The sequence below is a fragment of the Epinephelus moara genome, chromosome 10 (assembly GCF_006386435.1).
Source record: "Epinephelus moara isolate mb chromosome 10, YSFRI_EMoa_1.0, whole genome shotgun sequence".
In the NCBI taxonomy this organism is placed as follows: Eukaryota; Metazoa; Chordata; class Actinopteri; order Perciformes; family Serranidae; genus Epinephelus; species Epinephelus moara.
Window position 1 is genome coordinate 21,476,178 of NC_065515.1, and position 21,265 is coordinate 21,497,442.

Below are 21,265 nucleotides of genomic sequence, written 5' to 3' on the forward strand. Positions count from 1 at the left end.
TGCTGATGCTACAGAGGGCATGTTGCTTTTTTAAATTTATATGCTGAAATTTGTATGCCCCTTACCTGCGTGTTAAAATGATAAAATAATGATAGTCCTCTTAAGGAAAGAAAGAAAAAGAAAGAAAGAAAGAAAGAAAGAAAGAACGGTGTTACCTTTTTATTTGATTATATATTATGACTTTTAATGATCAGTGGGGTCATTATGACAGAAGCAGAGAACATGGTGCTAAAACTGATAATTGAGGTTAACTAAATATTGCAATAAAATATATGCAAACGACATGTAAAGATCAAGGATGTTATAAAATAACACAACTTTGCATCATTGAATCGTGCCCGTTCGCATGCATGTGTGCGTGCGTGCGTGCGTGTGCTGCCGTACGCTCCTGTTCTAACACGCTCCCAACCCACATACCTCGCGCGCTGCCTTTGCGCTCCGTGCGCTCATGGGGAGTCTGCCCTCACATGCAGTTGCATCACCTCGCTTGATTTCCTTGTTCTCCCTGCGCTTTTAAAGTCCATCATTAACGGGGATTAAACAGCTGAGATTTCGGAGAGATGGAACTGGAGGGTTTGAGGCGATGTTTCCCGGTCTCCTCGCCTGATTGGATCGGGCAGAGATGATGTCAGACGACCGCATGCGCCCCGGATTGGAGAGAGAGGAGTAAACAAAGCCGCGAGGAGGAGGAGGAGGCGGAGGAGAGGTCTCCACATCTCCAGACAGTCCGACCGACACACCGAATCCGACTTTACGCACAGGACGGGGCGGCCCCGGTGGCGCGTTCTCGTCTGCTAACGGCTCAAAGTTACATTGAGGGTCCCACTTTAATGCGTGACGCGCGAAAAAAATACTTTTGGAAAAGCTAAAGGGAAACTTACTATCGTCTTTTAATCCGGACGCTGTGCAGTTTTCTCGTGTGAGTGGGAGACTGATTCCCTAACTCAGCGCGCAACTGCTCCTTAATAAGTATCGAAGGAATCACTCGTCTGTGGTTATTTTTGCTCTTCTGTGCGCAGATGCAATTTTGAGAAACTAAATAAGTGAAGTTAAAACAGAGCAGACACGCACCGGCTATGCAGCCCGGTCGCTTGAAGACAGTCTGAATCGTTTGAATCAGACTTCACATTCGGAACATGGTCCGATAATTGGAAGACAGACAGAGACAGAAAGTAAGAATTAAAGAGCTTAAAAAAGACATTTGGGACACTTTGAGGTCTGTTTGGGGGGACATCCGCCTCTGACGTCCAGGTGTCCCGCCGAGCGGTGCGGAGTCTCCAGCTCAGGCCGGCAGCGCTGACATGCTACCCAAAGTCGAGACTGAATCCCTGGGACTCTCTCGATCGTATGGAGAACAAGGGCGCGTGCCAAGGAATATGCAAGGTAAGAACTGTCATTCATTTTAATCTCGTATAGGACTACAAGGCAGATACGCTTCCAGTTGGGTAGATTTAAGGAGCGTTATCGGTGTGGAAGTCCTCAGTGCGTGCCTCAATGTCACCAAAACTTTTGAACACGCTTATAACCAACACATTTCTGCACTAATGTAGGACAGTGAGTGGTGATAGAGCCAATATAGACTATTACTGTGTGATGAACGTGTTAAATTATCAAACATATGGAGGTCATTAGTTTTTTTTGGAGATTTTAGAATTTATGGTCAGGGGACAAGATCCTGTTATTTTCTCTTAGTCTTAACTCTGATAAAATAATGAAAGCATTAATGCAGATCAAACCTGGACACACGTTTCTAAGGTCTGGCTCGCGATCAGACAGTGATTATACCCAGCTGTCACTCATGCTGGAAGTGTGCAGACGCCTGGTGCGTAAAAGCGGTGAGACAGAGCAGCTGAGATGTGTGTATTTAACTTTTTAATTTCTGTGGTTTCAGAATGAAGCACTCCACTTCGCCTTAGCAAAATATGCAGAATTGGATCGTGATTTTTTTTGACTGCATGCGGACAGAAATTAGGACAGTGTTGCTGATCATTTATCAAAGAGAGCAAAACTGTGGAACATAAATTTAGAGAGTCTATTTAGTGATTTGCCCCACTGCCAAAATTTGACCTCGGGACTGTAAACTTTGGTCTGTGAAGCCAGTTATTCCTGGTCTAATTAACACTATATAGGCTTTGTAAAATGGTCGCAATTGTGCAACAAATTAATCTAAATGAATTTATATTTTATTGTGTTCCTAACATTTTTTTGTTATGCAATTTTAAAAAATGGCCTGAAAATGACTGCAATTTCAAAATCAGGTTGAACCAAAATAAAAACTGGCACCAAATATGATGCTATACTCATGTATGCATTTTTTCATCTAAGTCTTTACGAATAATATCAAACATTTAGATGCTTTCAGTGCTTGCATGTGCGAAATTAGGTTTATATTTGTTTTTTAATTCTGCAACTTTCATTGAGGGAAAAAAATGATTGGGCATAATTATCAAAATCCTCAGCGGCATACATAACAATATATTTTTTCTTGATCTGTTTCTACAAATTACACACACAGCAGGGAAGATTTAAATAAAAGGGACTGACTCCCTCTGCCAAGTTAAACTCACGTATCCCCCTCACGTCATTTCACAGCAATATAAACGGACAATCAATTAACCCGGTCTTGGTTTATGAGACGCTGATAACATACACTCACAAGACAAGGAGTGGCTTGTTAGCGGAGCCCGTTATCTACTTTTACGCAGGGTTAAAAACAAGGTAGCTCGGACGGGAGGAGGGTTTCTCTTGGAATCATCTGCGTTTTGGGCAAATGTTGGAGCTATTTTTTTTGGGAGATTGCATGAACAAGTGACCGTCGAGGGGAGAGCCAGCAGGTGAGATACTGGGTTGACGGGTATGTTTCTGCACCTTTCTAATGCAGTGTGACCTGGACACACTGTTTGTGCACAAACCTCTGCGTGTTTCTGGAGCAGGAATGTATTTGAACTCAGTTTAGCCACATCTTTACATTAAAATGGTTAATTAAAATGTAATACATTATGTACAATTTTAAGGGAGAAAATATCTGGCTTAAACTCAAAAAGAATATTCCTTTATTTGACGACTATTTCCAACTAGAACTACTAATTTATTTTTTATTTACCACGGCAGCATCCACTGCCTGAGTGCAACCGATGCCCTGCTTATGATAATTTTCTTTAGATGTGTCCAAACCTGCAGCTGTCGTGCGTCACGATAACAGGCCCCACAAACGCTCTCCTCCATGCGCTTTAAGGCAATAGAAAGTTCGGAAATGGAGTTGGCTTTGAGCTTCTGTGGAAAAAAAAAACCCGGCAGCTCGGTGGAACTTGTTGCTTCAGCTGGAATATGCAGCGCGCGATCCCAGCAGGGCAACGCGTTAACAAACCAGAAATCATGTCTAATTAAAAGGTCTCAGTGAGCAGATGAGTGGAGTCTGAAGCGGAGCAGTAATATATGTGAAGGCCTTGGAAAAGGCGTCTAGTTGACAAAATATTTCCACTTTTACAGCCACATCCACTGAGGGTTTTTTTCCTGTTTGATCCTGGCTGCTTTTTTATGATTAGAACCATAAATGCTTTTGTAACTGCTGTAAATGTCAGCCTGGGTGTTTGCTCAGCGCTGACACACACAGTCTTATCAATGCAAGGGTTTCTAAAACGCGTGGGGGCAAATACATCGCAATAATTATATTAGATTTATATTCAGTCTTAATAAAAAAGAAATGTGAAAATATGCAAGTGGCGTGAAACCCCACTTAATTCTGGTTAATTCTAAATCACAGTAATCAGCTGTATAAAGAAATAATAATGTCAAATTAAACTGACGACTTTTAAATGGACATTTTTTCCAGCGCAAGCAGGAAGTCACATTTTTTTAAACTAAGAAAACACATAAGAAATCAATTGTCCTCCAGCATTTATTCTCAGAGAGGGAAAAATAATGTTGGTTCAAGTTGATTTTGATATTTCCCCCCCTCGCCTGCAGAGATAAGGGCTTCTCTGTGTGTCTTCATTTGTCTGTGGGCGGTAACATTTTCTCCTCCAATCCTTAACTCTAATATCTCTCCATTTCCCCCAGCGATTCCACGACTTAGATGTATGCATATTTATGAGGCTCACTTTCATGCGTTTATAGATATATATATATATATATATATTATATTTTTTGGCTCCTGTCTGCAACGAATGCANTCACCTTGATGGATGAAAGTGGGCTTTTGGGAAAGAGATTGCTCAGCACTGAAAATACTCTTCTCTCTGTGTGTCCGTGTCTCATCCTCAGCCCCCCAGTTAAAAATGATGGACTACTCCTATGACGAAGACTTGGACGAGATGTGTCCCGTGTGCGGAGACAAGGTTTCAGGCTATCACTACGGACTACTGACCTGCGAGAGCTGCAAGGTTAGTGCCCTCATTCCACACTCCCCAGTGGGAAACCATTACACTGTATTACAATAATATTGTGTGCGCATGGTGACCTTCCTGTATCTGCTTTGATATCTAAAATATTCTTAGTGGCTAAAATTGTTTTTGGCTGTGAGGTCTCAATTATAGCTGCCTAATTAATGGTGGTAATAGGAAGTTTCTGCAGTGCATCAAAGCCTGACAGTAGGTTGGAGCATTTTGCTTGTGTGTCTGCAGTGAAGCAAGTTATTTTCCTTGAATATTGCAGACACAGTTTGCATTGTTCAATACAATTAAAACACACTGCATACATAGTGATACATATGTCTCCACAGCTGCTTATTTCAGTGTATGAGCCTCTCTTTTTGCCGTTATATTTTTGCACACTAGGCATTTAGCTGACATTCTTGTCCACAGCCACTTGCAACAAGTGTAACTGTGCAGTAAATATTCAGTTCCTCGCTATTAATGTTACAGGAAAACCAAAGGTAAAGAGGCCAAGGGTCAAATATTGTTGTGACAATTGGTGTAACAAACTTTTCCTGTGAGTGTCAGGGGATTTTTTAAAGCGGTGAATGTCTTGAAAGAGAAGCAGGCAAAGGGTTTATTTCATTTTTATTTTTGCCACCACTAAACACAGTAGGAGGGGGAGGAGGGTTTCACCCTGGCAACAAAGTACACACTAATACTGTCTCTGTATGAACAAGCGTGTACCCTACTGTCTAAAACTCTCATCACAAGTTCATTACGCTCACAGCAGCATTGTCTGGCTCCAAAATGTTTCCATGCACAGGCTAATAATGAAGCTACCGCAAAGTAAACTGTTGCTGCTATTATTTTTGAGCTCTATCAACAACCTATTTGTCCCTTGCTGCCTCTTTCCACCGTCCTCCTCAACGCAGAGCTAATAGGCTTCACCCAAGTTTTTTTGTTAGCCCAGTAAAGCTGTCAGCACAAAATTAAGCTAAGACAAATGTCTCTGTGTTAACACTATTCAGTGCAAAATCGCCGCTCGCAGTATTGATGCCGCGGCGCACATTTCTTGCCTATGTGGTCATTATTCAAAGCAGATGTTATAGATTTTATCCCATATTATGACCTTGAGATGCTAAGCACTTGCTTGAAGGGAGACGTCAGTGGCATCTCTGCTGCTCTGCTGCTCTGCAGGCTCGTGTTGGAGAGCCAGTCCACAAACACATCTCCCAGTGTGTGTGTGTGTGTGTGTGTGTGAATGCAGTAGATGAAGAAGTCTTTTATGAAGTGCTGTATCCTTGTTGAAACATGAATGATATTGATAATTACCTGAAGCTCATCATTGATTATCTCTAAAATGCAGGCAATCTATTCACTAAAAGTATGATTGTTGGAGCTGGACTGATACATCAGTGTGTTGACATGTTGCAGGCTCATATTGGTATTAAATATCTATCTCCAGTGTAATGGAGGTTTGTCTCTGGCCACAGCTGCGTGAAAACTAGAAGAGAAACCAGTAGTTAGATTTTATTCTTGTTTTTCTGTTAACGTAAAAGCACTGCTGTTTCAGTTTTGTTACGCGCAACCGAAGCAAGATTCATATTCTCTAAATAGTTCATATTTCCTAGTGAGTTTTTATATTTGCAACAACCCTCTACCCTTTTCTTGCACCCCCTCACCTCACCCATGCTTGTACCCTTCAACCCCAAAAACTCAGTTGTGATTTGGACGCATTTGTTATCAGGGTCGGATGTTTTTTGAGCTTTAGTTGGGTTACCAGTTCTGGGCCGAGGAACACACACACACACATGCAGAAAAAAAAGGAGTGAATCAAGATTCTTTAACCTCCGAAAAAACCCTACCACCTCACATACACACACAGCCAGTGTTGGTTCATACTACACACCCTCCCACATAAAGTAAACATGGTACCACATCATACCTGCTGCAATAACAACAACAAGCTGAAACGGGCTTCATGGTCCCCGCTGTACACAAACAGGCTCAATCCCAGCACGTTGGGAGACACCGAGCAAAGTCTAATCCTAAAATACTGACATTACAATCAACTGGTATGAAGGTCAAGGGTCAGAGCCACAGTGCGCAGTGGACGCATCAAAAATATATTTAGGATCTGCAGAAGTTTGAGGGAAATAGATAAAGTTAGAACATATTCAAACTAGTAAAGAGTGCAGGGATCAGAGGAGATAAAGTGGTGATGTGCATTTTATTTTTCCTGCTTCTTTGTCGGACTTACTGCCCAGAATTGACATGAAGTAAAAGCAGTTTCCTGGTTGCTGTTTTTGTGTTGAGAGAGTGCAGTTTCGTAGGATGGAATTCCAAGGTCAGGAATACCCAATTACTCAGATAATTCATCAAATTAAAATCGGGCTTACTTCTATGAATAGCTTGTGTCTACTTTAAAGCATACCATTTCATATTTCAGTGATGATTTTATGTTTTATGTTATTTGTGACATATTTTTGAGTGAATGAGAAACTTTGCTGTGTATAATGGCAACAGGAATGGGTAAAAGTTGCTTTCAGCAAAGCCTTTCACGAATAAAAATGAGCCTTGACTGATGAGTGTCTTTTCTTGGTTTGAGCTGCCGGTAAAATTAAAGCTTTTCAGTGATGTTGTCCGCTTAATCTCCAGACGTGATGTTGCGTGGTTTTTAAGGCATGTTAGAATCCAGTTTGGTTCAGATATTTATAGCGCATGCTGTGCACTAAATGGAAAATTGGAGAGAAAGTTCTCTCTGAAGCATGGATTTTTTAGCACTGAGAAGTCGATAATCCAAAACCGAGTGCAGAGGAGTTTTTTTTTTTTTTTTTCTTTTTTGCTTGGGACGGATCAGGCAATGCAGATTGTCAATTAAATTTGTGTTTGGTGAGGTATTGACAGAAGCACGTTCTTTTTTTTTATATATATATTTTTATTTTTTTTTAAAAGACCAGGTTTAAGGATTCTCCTCCCAGGTTATGGATCTAGAATACGTTAATACCATCTTCCCTTCGTTTGATTTTCACTGCTGCTGCCTATAATTAATTCCACGTTGCAGGTATGAATCTCTGTAATCCCGGAACTGTGAATTATGGATATAATTTATTGGATTTTTCTGACTCCTGTGCTCATATTTTTCAATAATTAAGTGGAGAGTTGAAAAGATGCTTTCCCCGTAAAGTCTTTACCTGAATATATTGAGATATTAATAATATTGAGAATAGTAAAGTCATTCTGACAGGACACAAATTAGACTTTATACTCTTTATAAAGTAGTTTATAAGGCAGTAAAACATTAAGTGAGGCAGGTATGTAGAGAATTTATTTGTTTAAAGCTCTTCTAAATTAAGGCATAGTGGAAATTTGAATTTATAAATAATTTGGGTGTGTGATTTATGAAAAAGTATCACAAATACTTTGTTTTCAGCTTCAGTATAAAGAAAGAAAAATATTTCAAAACGACAAAAATTTGTTCCATTTGTATAAAGTGTGTATTAATATATATTCTGCATGTGTGTGTCCGAAAGCATCAGGACATCAATTGGAGTGTAGCTTTCAAAACTTCACCTTCTGTGTGTGTGTGTGTGTGTGTGTGTGTGTGTGTGTGTGTGTGTGTGTGTGTATCCATTAAGCCTGTCCCTCTCCATCTGTCTGGGAGTGTGAATGGGCCAATTACCATCGCATTGCAGGGGTCAAGCGGGTTGACGTCTTAATTGGTTCTCTCCGCAGGGCTTCTTCAAGCGCACCGTCCAGAACAACAAGCGCTACACATGTATAGAGAACCAGAGCTGCCAGATTGACAAGACCCAGAGGAAGCGCTGCCCGTACTGCCGCTTCCAGAAGTGCCTCACCGTCGGCATGAAGCTAGAAGGTACAGCAACATGTTTACATTTTTTGTTTTTTACAGTTCAGGTGTTTGGCTTATGCCTGAATGACTTTGGATCGCATGTTTTGCTGGTGTTTTTGCTTCTGTAATTCAGTGTGTTTATAGCTTAAACACAAGGTTAAAATCAGATATGACCTAAGGAGAGATGTTCAGCAGTGTTTCACAGTGCAGCAGTGGCTGGTGGAAAATGGGTAGCTGTCGAAAGTTTGGGATTTTTCACAGCTGATAAAGAAGAAAGTTGTTGCATAAAGGAGGAAGGGTTTCAAACAACCAGTGACTGTAATGAACTGACCTCTGGGATTTTAGTGTCTTGCTCAATGACGGTCAGACAGAACAGATGACTGTAAATGATACTAAACATGCAAATGTGCAGTAACCAGTGGTGGAGGGAGTATTCGGATACTTTGCTTAAGTAAAAGTATCAAAGTTGTGTGTGTAAAAGTAGATATTATTGGCAAATTTAACCTAAAATATCAAGAGTTAAAGTTTTCATGATGCAGAAAAATGTCCCCTGTGAGATATACATTGTTGGATTATTATCATTAGTGATGTGTTAATATGTATGTACTATTTTACTGTTGTAGGTGGTTGAGATGGAGCTTACTAAACTATTTTATGTACTGTTGGGTACTTATGTGTAAGCTTATCAAATATTTTGCATTTTTAGTGTAGTAAAAAATACCATTTTATTCTACGAAAAGTTGGAGAGTAAAAGAAGAAAGTGGAGTGTTAAGCACCCTGCATATGAATTTAGGTACAGTACTTGAGCTGGATTCCACCACAGCCTGTAACAAGACAGCACCTCGACCGCCAAATGCCCTAGATAGCCTCCGGGCTTGCTTTCACCAGAAGTCTTTTAAAATCACATTTAATCTGGGAGAATATTTGTCATTTTTATTGTACATTTCATGAATAGCTTACCACAGATTTTGTCTATTCTTAGGTTTCATAGCGAACACACATAGTGCTCACTAAAATATGATCCAGAACTTGCACATCTGCCGGAGTGGAAAAACAGATCCAGGCGGTGTTGCTGCATTCGGCATGCTGCATTGTAGAACTGTCGAGATATGATGCCTGTTTGCCACCACTGAAAGTTTGGTCGGAAAAAGATTACAGTATGACATGGAGCGGCTGAGATTGGAGAGTGGCTGCTTCTGGACTTTCGCGGAGGTGTTTTAAAAGTTCTGGCAACATTACAGAAGTAGTCTTTTTCCATTGATTCACAATTGAGTACAGTTAATCATAGCACATGAACATTTTTCTGGAAATTCTGAGTAGAAATATTCTTCCATGATCAATTTGCATGTGAATAGTTTCCTCCCAAATTGACATATCCACCATTTAAAGGCGGTTGATACCTGCCCTGACAGAATAATTGCCCGTATGAAAGGAGAAGATTATATTTATTTTAACATTTAACAATGAACATCTCAGTTATATCTGTTCTTGCAAATGTATACGGAGAACTTTGTGAAGTGAAACCTTTCATTACGACCAAAGCGTTGAAATCCAGCATTGCTTATTAGTATTTTAGATGGGGTCAGGGGGAGTTAGGGGGTATCTTGTAGCTGCTGTGCACTTAAACTTGCCAGACATAGTAATAGATAAAATATTAAACTTGGCGGCAGCGCGAGAATGGTAATGATGATACTTTTGGCTGGCCGTTTTGAGGCCTCTTTGTTTAATTTGAACGTGGCTCAGGAGCTTGTTCAAACACGGCTATCCAGAAGTGACAGGACGGCAGGGCGAGAAACATTCTTCCAATGGTCAAAGATAATATTTGAAATCAACTTTTTTTTTTTGCACAAGTTTTATTCTGAAATCGCTAATTTTGGAGCAAATAAAGCCGCCTGAAGGTTGTCTTTCAGTAGGTGTGAAAAAGATGATTTACATCTAAAGATAATGGTAGTTATTTTGTAAACCGAGAGGTTATGCTACAATACTGCCCTTTATAATAATACTGCAAATCTGAGTAGGTGTTGTTATTCTCACAGTTTCAGTTGAACATTTAAACAAAATTCTTCCCACATTTGCAATTTAAGCCAAATTAAAAATCCCTAGCCACCTAAAATGATCACATACAATTGAGAAAAGTTAATGTGTTGGAGAAATAAGACCCTGGGAGGGTGAAAGTAGAGCAAAGACAGCCTAACTAAAATCTTTCCGGAGGCTTCTTCTCCCTTTACCTGCCATGTGCGGTGTAATTAATTGCTGTTAATTGTAAATGGCCGCTGGGCACAATGTCCCGGCCTGTCATTTTCCAGCTGACACAGGTGGGGAGGGGGTTGCGTTTGATTTGTTTTGCTGGCGGTAGCTTTCAGCTCGGGGGCAAGACGGGCCCTGCAGCACTCTGTCAGGGGCCAGAAGCTCCGGTGGGCGACTCCTGCCACAACCAGTAAAGACGTCCCGTACAGAAACGCTGACACCCCTCAGCACACACACACACACGCAGACTATACACACACACATACAGCTCTCCCTGGTAAACACATACATATATTCATGAGAAGCCCAAAAAGGTGTTCAGAAGGCCACAGGCAAGAGGGAGAAGCTGTCATTTGATGTATAAAAAAAAGTGTGTACAATAGCAGTGAAAGAGGAAAGGAGGTTTGGGGTCATGCGCTTTGTTATTGCAATTTTTTTCATTCCATTACACAGCAGCTTGCAGCAACATGTGAATTCAGGATATCGAGCGGAAACCAAATGTGGACGAAAAAATGCGAGGAAAAACTTCAGAGTTGACTCAAACTGTAATTTTTCGACTGTTTACTTTTGCTTTTCTGGTGCTGCTCTCTGCCCTTCCTGTTTGTTGATGAGCCTGCCAACCAATAGGACGGTCCGTGCAGTTTGCTGTGAGGGTGGTGGCAGCAGAGAAGTCTGTGTGTGTGCGCGTGTTGGTAACGTTTCAGAGTTGAGGGAGGGCAGCGAAACAAGGTGAAATGACAGTCGGGTGCATATCAGAGTGATATAATGGTGCTGTGACATGTCGATCACCCCAGCCCCAACACTGAGAGATCAGTCGTATTATCTTGAGCTGATAGCAAAACAAAAATAGTTAAATCTCGGTGACGCCTGTCGTTGCACAACAGCATATCACCACCTCCTGTGTGTTTCTGCCACAGAATGAATGACTTACCTCTGACCGGAGGTGCAACATCCAAGATATGTTTTCCAAAACTAAAAGAAAGTACTTCCTGTTTTCATAGCACATGTGAAAGTGAAGAGCAGACAAAATATTGACACTCAAGTTAATCATCACTTGCTTAATTTTGTCAGTCTACAGATCCTGTTGTTCATCATGAAATTTAAAAAAGTTACAAATATTTATAAAAATTTAAGTAACTGTCAGGGGCATGCACGTCGTTGAGTCGAACAGAGGTTAGAATAAAAAGCTAATTTAACCAAACAAACACATATGCTACTGTACTTTAAAAAATCCTCGTGTCTTGGTATGCGCTGTAGCATCTCAGCTCTCTGTGTTGACTCATTGAGAAAAAGAAAGAAAAAAAAAAAAGACACATCCCACTAAGGTTTGACCCATTAGCACGTCATTCACTAAAGCTGATGAAGCGTGCCGTATCTGAACAGCTCCCACTGGCATGATTTTCTTTTTATGCTCGCTAGAAGTTGCCCCTGCATCACATGCTTCACTGAGCTGCCTAATATCTCCTTCACTTGTGTATCATCTTAAAGACAGAGCAGTGTTTGTGATGCTGTGAGTTTGAATGCACTCTGTTTCCACTGGGCGCATATTTTTTGACTTAACAACCATTTAAAATTAAAGTTAATGACAGGCCCCACATCAAAATGGTGATGATTACAACTAAAAACAAAGAACAGCATGCCACTTTTGTCCTCCGCTGATAAAATGCTGACTATTTTACTGTCTGGTTCCGTTACAGCTTTGAGATACTGAATGCTAGATAATATTTTAAGTGTTTAAATCAAAGCTGACTAGCCAGCACTGTCTTGTTTTAAACCAGACACAATGATACACTGATTTAAAGAAGCAATTTCTTGAAAATCCAACTCACATTTATCTTTTAATTCACTTTAATTGGACTTTACACCATCGCCAAACAGCTGGTGATGGAGTAAAGTTTTATTTTTAACCTCTTTTTCCATGCAGTTACTCCATCATCAAATCTAAATCCATTCATTACCATCAACATTCAACCTCTATAGAGCCATTCAACACAAATTAGCATCACCACCTGAGTGTTTGTATATTCCTCACTGTGTCTCTCTCCCTCTCCCTCCACTTTTTTATTTCCTCCCTGTCTCCATCTTTCTCACTCTGATTTGTCTTCCATCAGCCTCCCAGTATACCTGCGCTGGAAGCCAGGGAGCTGTCCCATTACTTATGCATAGGTATCATAGGTATTCATGTGTGTGCATGGGATAGGGCGCATCCGGAGCAGGGGCCGGGGCCCCGACATGACAAACAGGGTGTCAGCAAGGCTCCGCGGGACCCATTAATATGCCGGCGGCCGACAGGGATCCTCACCTACGCGCGCTTAATATTCCTGTATATTAAACAACCATAAATCAGAGGATATAAGCGCTGTGAGCTGTTGTGTGTGTGTGTGTGTGTGTGATGTGTTTCAGTGTGTGCGAAGAAATTGTGTGTGTGAAGGATGCTGTGTGTGGTTGTTTGTGTTTGTGCATTTTTGAGATGGTGTGTGCTGGATACTTTTGGGAAAGAGGAACAGGGTTTTACTTAGGTCAGTTTTTGAATTTATGGATGTGTGTGTGTGCCCGAGTGTGTTTTAGTGTGGACGTGCTCTCAGACACTAAGTCAGGGGAATTCAGAGGGGAAGACAGCGTCAGCCTTTTAGCCTTTCAGCCCGGCTTTAGCCCCGAAGCCTCACTGCCGACCTACAATATCCTCCAAACCAGATCCTTTCAACAGTAATAGAAATTTCTTCCCAAATCTTCCTTGGGATATTTTCTCTTCATATCTATATATCTATATATATCTATATAGTCGCCGTTGTTGTTTACATTTGTTGTTGTTGTTTTTGGCCTCTGCCTTTGTGCTGAGCTAAGTGCTCATAGCTGCATTTTTCAGACACCTCCTGTCAATCAAGCTGAGTGTGCACATCACTGTTATCTTTTTTTTCCTCACATTTTCTTTTGATGAAGTTTGTTTCATTTCTGTAGCTGGCTGCCTTTCTTGTTTGCCTGTTCAGCAGCGGTGGCTGTCGCTCTCTGTCATGCTCACTATTCACTTTGTGTTGTTTATGCCAAACAAACCACAAACATCAAACACATCACTTTTCTTGACACCACAGAAACCTCCCTGTGAGTTTAAGTTTGGAACACACACACAGATGCTTTTATGAAAAGGAAATTCAATTACTGCCGTGTTTTTATAACATATAAAACTTTTTTTTTTTTTTAATTCAAATCACTTTTCTGCCTCGTAACACTTGAAAGTTGCAGGGTCATATGAGAACTGCAGCATCCAACCTCCCTCAGTTAAACACACACATTTCACAGTTCATCCTGTCCCCCAACACACACACACACACACACACACACATATACTGCCCTGCTCCCCTTTTCCCCTCCCCCTGCCATATTAATCTGTGTTACATGCATGCAAATCACCTTGTTTAATTAGAGACAAAGAATCTGTGTGTGTGTGTGTGTGTGTGTGTGTGTGTGTGTGTGTGTGTGTGTGTGTGTGTGTGTGTGGTGAGACCTGCACCCCCCAATCCTGATATTCATGATGTGATATGGGTCCCTTGGTCCGAGGCAGGCAAGACGGCAGTCAGGGCCTAATTTTGTTTTCCCAGTAGGGCCAACTATTAGTTTCTCAGCTCATTAATTACGCTGTTGTGGAGAAATCATTAATAGTTAAAGTCGGCCTACAATAATGTATAATGGATACATTTGACGGCTCCTGATTCCTCCTTTTTTTCTTTTGATGTGTGATCAATTTTTTAACGGTCATGATAATCCCCGAGCCTCGTTGAGTGGGCACTGGAGTTGACCTCAAGCATGTTGGGAAATGGTTGTGTGTGAGTGTATGTGTGTGTGTGTAAAATCACTGTGTATAAATTACATACCATTTGAGCCGTCGGGGGCTCTCCAAGGTGGCGGAGCGTCTGGCCTGCTACCATCTCTCTCTGTGTGTGATCTGGACCCGTGTGTGATTGTGTGTGTGTGTTTTCCTTAAGAATGTACGAGAAAGACTCAGCATGTGGGTGTGAGTGTGTGAGAGTGTGTGTGTGTGTTTGTATGTGTGTGTCTTCCCTCTCGGCTCCTCTCCCTCAGATCAGTGACAGACACTTTTGTGACGGAGGTCATTAAAATCACTCCCAAGGCAGCTCGGGGTGTGTGAGAGTGTGTGTGTATTTGTCTGTGTGTGTATGTGTGTGTGTGCCCCTCCTCAGCCCCAAACTCCTCACCCCCAACCTGCCTTCTCCACACCCCCTCTTCAATTTTCTTCTTCTGTTCTTTCACTCATCCGTCAAGACATCATGAGCTGGAGTGGGCGCAGGCTGACTTGATATCTGACTATTCACAGATCAGGGCAAATGTATGTGCATGTATTTGCATATACAGTTAAACGTGTGTTTTCTTCTGCTGAATGCAATTAAAATAAGTCTGTAATATTCTCCAATATTTGTATTAGCGAGTGTTTTTCTGTTGCGTAGCCTCCCAGACGTCCGTTAGCTCATTGCACGCTGGGCTCGGCGAGCCTCGTCAGAGTAAGAGGTAATTAAGTATGAATAATTAACACCAGCGCCCCCCGACTGGGAGACAGCAGAGCAGCTTCCCCATGGCAGCAGTCGGCCAGATCACACATGGCCCTCGTAGCGGTCCACCGTGTGCCCGGCTCGTTCATTAGAAATACCCACGGCACAGACTCGTTGTGATCCTCACCACAGGATCCTGCATGGAGGGGTAGGCAGGGGGCATCATGGGTATGTTTGGTTCATCAGGAAAAAAAAATCAGTTTGCTTATTGTCACCCTTTTCAGCATTTGGGGGTTTTGTAAAGAAAATTAAAGTTTCTGCTAATGGATTATGATATTTTGAAGCTTTGAGATATTGCGTAATCAGATAGTATTTTGAAATGTGAATTTTCTTGGAGTCTATACCAACATCAAGCTTTTGAGGTGCGTATTTCCTGAGTGGTAGACAGAGATAGCCAGCTGTACAGTGATTATTTAGCAGAGCGGTCCATAGAAGTTTCTGTGTTTGGTCAATGAATAACGACGCTATCTATTAGACCTGCAGGGTTTAGGAGTCAACAGGTAAATGTCAAGTGTAATCACCACAGGAAAACCTTTGCTCCACATACAAGTTACAAACGAGGAGGTCACTTCCATAACACAGCGCTTATATCAGTATCCATACATGAGCAAATCTTAGTCTGTAAAAACGTTTTTTAGCATTTATGTTTTAGCTAATATTTAGAATATGTGCATTTGTCCCCCTAAATAAAAACATGAAAATGGCAGAGGACTTTTATTCTGACAAAATGAAGACACTTACACCATAAATTGATGCAAAAAGGCACAAAGTGGTGAATAAAAATTCACCAGAATGCCAGATATTAAGTTTTTGATGCTCAAAATGTTCAGGCGGAGAACCCCCAAACCCTTCCATTTCATCAGCCTTGTGCGGAATGAAACACTTCAAGAAATTGTTTTATAGCTTAATTTAATGTGTCAAAATGTGGTTAGTGATACATAATTATGTGTTCTTGCACGAACACTGTCTAGAGTAGGTTTAAACCCTTGTTTGCCCATGTCTTAAAACCAGCAACTTTTCTTCCAGGTATAAATTTGCTATTGTCCCATATGGGCGTAAAGGTTAAGAGTAGGGGGGTTTCCCCTATATATTTTTTGACCTCACGCCAGATACTTGTATTTTTTAGAAATGTTTTTTTGTGTTTTCTCTAGTTTCTTTGGTTCAGAAGAGTAAAGGTAGCTTCTTGGTCACCCCTCAGCTGAGCATGTCCGAATTTTCACCTACAATGGAGGTTCTATTGGAGAGAAGTTGTGCAAAGCTGCTTTCACTTGTGCTGCCTGACAGTACCAGTGTAGGTTGGGGAATTTTAGACGCCCACTGTTGTATGGCAGGTAAAGTAGGGTAAAAGAGAGTCCAGAGCATCTAGTATGCCAGATTAAATTGCAAAATACTTACTCAAATCTTTGAGAAAATGACATTCAAGACAAAGATTTATGTACTAAGGAGCTAATAATGTCATCTCTTTTGTCTCCTTCTTCATTCTTCCTGTCTGTCAGCTGTGCGGGCGGACCGCATGCGTGGCGGTCGCAACAAGTTTGGCCCGATGTACAAACGTGACCGGGCCCTCAAGCAGCAAAAGAAGGCGCTGATCCGAGCCAACGGCCTGAAGATCGAGGCCATGAGTCAGGTGATGCAAGCCGTGCCCACCGACCTCACCATCTCCTCAGCCATCCAGAACATCCACTCGGCCGCATCCAAAGGCCTTCCACTGAGCCACCACCCGGGCCACCACACCGGTCACCACCACCACCACCACCATCATGCTACCGCCCTGCCCCCCACAGACTATGACCGCAGCCCATTTGTCACCTCGCCAGTCAGCATGGCGATGCCGCCACACGCTGGCAGCCTGCAGGGCTACCAGGCGGCCTACGGACACTTCCAGGGCACGCGCACCATCAAGTCAGAGTACCCAGACCCGTACACCAGCTCGCCGGAGTCCATCATGGGCTACGCCTACGTCGATGCCTACCAGACAGGCTCGCCACCCAGCTTCCCTCACCTGATCGTAGAGCTGCTCAAGTGTGAGCCAGATGAGCCGCAGGTTCAGGCCAAGATCATGGCCTACCTGCAGCAGGAGCAGGCCAGCCGAGGCAAACACGAGAAGCTCAACACCTTCGGCCTCATGTGCAAGATGGCCGACCAGACACTCTTCTCCATTGTGGAGTGGGCACGCAGCAGCATCTTCTTCCGTGAACTCAAGGTAGGTGATCCATGTGATGAGAGAGATTTGGTTTGAATCTGAGAAAAATTTCGTACAACCTTGTTTTCATGGCTCTGGCCATAGTTCTTTTTCAGTGATGATAGCGTGCTACTATTAAAGCTTTATTTCTCTCTGCAGTCACTCTGCAGGCCTTTAATAAATTATCCCGCAGTTTGTTTCAATGCTAAATCGCTGACCACATTGTCATCCATAATTGACAGTACTTTACACAGTTCATGAACATCATCTGCTCAGTCCTTTATCTTCAACAGGCCTTTAATCTTCCTCTTTTATGCACTGGCTCAACACTAATGCAGAGTACACAGGGCTGCGCGTGTGTGTGTGTGTGTGTGTGTACCGGTGTGGGAGGGAGGTCTGCTTGTAGCTGCCACCGCTGTCTGTCCCACTGCCTGATCAAAATTCAGCAGCCAGCCACATTTACCCTGTGTGTGACACATTTTGGCTATGGGTTGTGAAAACTTTGACTATGAGCTCCAGGCACTTTTCATACTAACAGGGTCCTAGTCTGAGGGTTTTATGTGAACTGCATACCGCCCATCTCCCCTTGAAATATTTCTCAGATCTAAGTGGGCTCACACTGTGTGATGATAAGAGATATTGGCCATTAGCATATTGGTCAAACAAAATTCAGAGAGCTGACCGTATCACACAGAGGGTAGAGTCACAATGGCAACAATTTGTCTGTTGCTTTTCTCTTTAAATAACAGCTTAATTAAGTTTTTTTTTGTTATTTATGATAGATATTCTTATTTAAAAAGCATTTCTTATACAGCCTTTATGTAATCTGCAAAGTCTATTACATGAACAGTATTTCAGCCTGGCAAAAACTGTCCTCTGTGGGTGTTTAGTACAGTCAATCCCAACTGACCAATAGAAACAACCCACCAACGACTCATGTAAAAAATGTGATAATTCTTGCTTATTCACAGAGCCCAAGGGAGAGTTTCTGGTGTGTGTTTGTGCGCTCGCAGCCTTATTTGCTCTGAATGAAGGTTAATGTTCGGAGCGACATGAAAGGCGTTTGATTAGTCTGCGCTTCACCTGTTTTTCTTCCCGTTGTCTGCCCTCCTTTGTCTGTTTGTTTCACACTGCATCGCCAAAGGCTCAGCTGCATATTCATGGGCCCGGGCCTGTTGCAAAATTCCCTGCAAATATTTGATATGATTTTGTTTTCAAAGGGGGGAAAATAACAAATGAAATAAATGCAATATTAAAAAACACAGCCAATTACAACACAGACAAGAGTACTTGAAAAACACATGTTGACATTTAGCACGCGCCGTGTCCCCGCTATTGACATTTTCGAGATCTGTATTTGCATTCAAGCGGGGTGCGCGGCACTGCACTCATACACACACTGCGGGCACAGGCTCGTAAGGTGTGGCCACGGCTTATAATTGTGTGTGGTTCGCCCATTAACTTTGAACGATCATTTTTTTGCTCCACTGTGAAGCTTCTCTATTTCTCACACCCTCGTCCTAATTCAATTATCTCAGCCACTTGTGTTTGTCACTCCCTGATTTGCTGCTGAATGAAATGTCATTATGTTTGCCTAATGACTACCCATATTACTGGAGCTTAATAGTAATTGAGCTGGGTGCCTGTTACAAAGGTAGAACATGACCTGAGCTCAATGCAGGAGAAACCTCTTCCTGCACCCCCTCCTCTAAAAAATCCTCTCCTGCTCCTGTTGCACGAGCCTCATTGGTTTAGGGGAGGTGGGGGCGTATTTCACTTAAGTGAGGGAGATAATTGAACCGAACCCCCCCTTGCAGTGTTTTTAAAGAGCCATCTAAAGCACAAGGGGGATTGAAAAATAATGCGCTAGCTGTGGCTCTGACAGTTTTTCCCACACAAGCCACAATCATTGCTTGTTTCTCATTAGTAACTACAGGGAGGACTGCTGAGCAAGGCTTAGTGCTGGTGATGGTGGAGAACAAGCAAACTGTGAGCTGTAGCCAAACTGGTATTGATCACATTGTGTGTATATTGCTGTGATGTTCTTTTGGTTTTAAAACAACTCCCTAAAATTGTTTGCTTAAGAGTTTTTTTTTAAGCTGAGCTTTAAGGCTTTGATTTGTTTATTAATCATAATTGCAGAGTGTGTGTACCGTGCAGTGTGTGTAAATGTGTTCTGTTCTGCTGCAGGCTTTTATGTGTTTGCTACTGCAGCTCGGCACCAAATTACATAGAAAAATCCACCCACCACATCTCCCCACTTTACCTCCCTGTGAATATATGCCTACTTTTGTGTCTGTGTGTGTTCATACATAGAAATACATGCAATCTAATAGTCTTAGACATTGCCATTAATTTCTGTGAGGGAGTGGACCCCATTGTTTTAGCTTGTGATCGTTAGTGTCATTAAAGATTTCATGTTTTTGAATCTACCTGACCTTCGACATCCCGTGTTTATACAGATCTGGTTATTAGATGTACGGGTGAGCCTGGTACCAGAGAGACAGGAAGCAGAGTAGAATTAAAAGTTTGTCACAGGAGCAGTGTGGCGCTGTAGGAAGCTATAAATACACTTCATCTCACACACACACACACATACCCACATTAAGACACAGACACCGCTCACACATAACGCACAGCCCCTCTCACTATTATTAGCTCCGTAAGAACAAAAGAATTTCTCCGGTAATAGAGCCAAGCTGGGAGGGTGTGTGCGAGGCGTCTGCCAAAAAAAGTGTTTAAAGATTTAGTTTCCATAAGTTGGCCTCGGTCACGGGACTCATAAATATTTAGCCATTAGGAGCACCTTCTAAAGAGCTCTCCCCATTCTTTTCCAGTGCGGCACTCCGACTCTCTCTCCCCCCCCAACCTCTTTCTGGGAATGAGACATGACGTGAGGGACGTTTATTTCTAACACCTTGGATCCGAGAAGTTGGGGTGGGCTCTTACCGCCAACCTACCCCAGTTTTGATTGGTTTAACACATCGACAATTAGAGAAAGTCGGGGCTGGTGCACTGGTTTTGAAATCAGAGACAAAGTGGCGTGATGAGAGAAGGTTTTGGCTCAGTTCAGGTCACGATCACTTGTGGTTATTTTAATATAATATGCGCGAGCTGAGGACAGGTGCGTGTGGATATGTGTGTGTTTATGCCTATTATGTCTTCTTCTGGCCTGTTAAGTCTATTCAGCCCTTAATAGGAGTTCCACAGAGTTTGAGTGTGTTTTCAAAAATATTAATGCTGATAAATATGCAGATTTAAGTCAGTTGGTTAATGTATGGATTGATTTTGCTGGGCTGTGTAAACTGTTATTCATTCTCCAAAATATATATATACACAGATGTCTTTGGGAAATTGACAAGTTTTAACCTCATTTTTTAACAATTTACATTTTTAGATGGTTGATTTTGTTCTGATTTGATAAGTATGTGTTGCAAGTTCAGTGTCTGTGTGTGGTGCATATGAAATTAATTATCACTGCCCAATCCAGGATATAATTGTATGACTATATAACAATATTTGAGTGGTATCTAAAGGGAGAAACACATGTGTTTGTCTCTCAGACACATTTGGTACTCTGCCACCCCTCCCTTCCCCATCGTCTCCTGTCCTGCCATGAACCCCTCTGCCCACTCTGGCGCCACCACCAAACAGGCAACTTTGCGTGTTAAGGGACAAATCCTCTGAAAAATGCTTTTACAAACAGCAACAGGCAATTGTTGGTCCTGTCTTCCTGTGTGAATTTTGCTGTTTGGTGGCACGAAACAGTCCATGTAGCAGTTTCTCCATTGACAGTAGCTTTAGTAAAACAGATTTTATGCAACCAAATGGATGCTGCGTATGAGTTTTCTTCATTTAAAATTATAAAGGGAAAAGACAGTTCTAATTGCAAGGGGAAACTTTTTAGAAAGCATTCTGGGAAATGTAGGAATGATCTAAATGAAGCAGATATATCTGAGGGAGGATGAGAAAGATAGGGTATTACACTTCTTAACTTCAGTAAGATTTATAAACACACTGAACATCATGGATCAACAATGCATTTGAAAATGATTAACACATGTTG

At 42.0% G+C, this 21,265-nt stretch overlaps 1 protein-coding gene across 1 annotated transcript in view; it reads left to right on the forward strand.

Moving 5' to 3' along the window:
- The first annotated feature begins 528 nt into the window (after positions 1–528).
- nr5a2 (nuclear receptor subfamily 5, group A, member 2) overlaps positions 529–21,265 on the forward strand; it is a 73,026-nt gene continuing 52,289 nt past the window's right edge. Inside the window, exons 1-4 of the mRNA XM_050054896.1 lie at positions 529–1,383; positions 4,264–4,382; positions 8,091–8,232; positions 16,514–17,220. Of these exons, the coding sequence (XP_049910853.1) occupies positions 1,302–1,383; positions 4,264–4,382; positions 8,091–8,232; positions 16,514–17,220 (1,050 nt within the window). The 5' untranslated portion in view covers positions 529–1,301. The remainder of the gene's footprint in view (positions 1,384–4,263; positions 4,383–8,090; positions 8,233–16,513; positions 17,221–21,265) is intronic.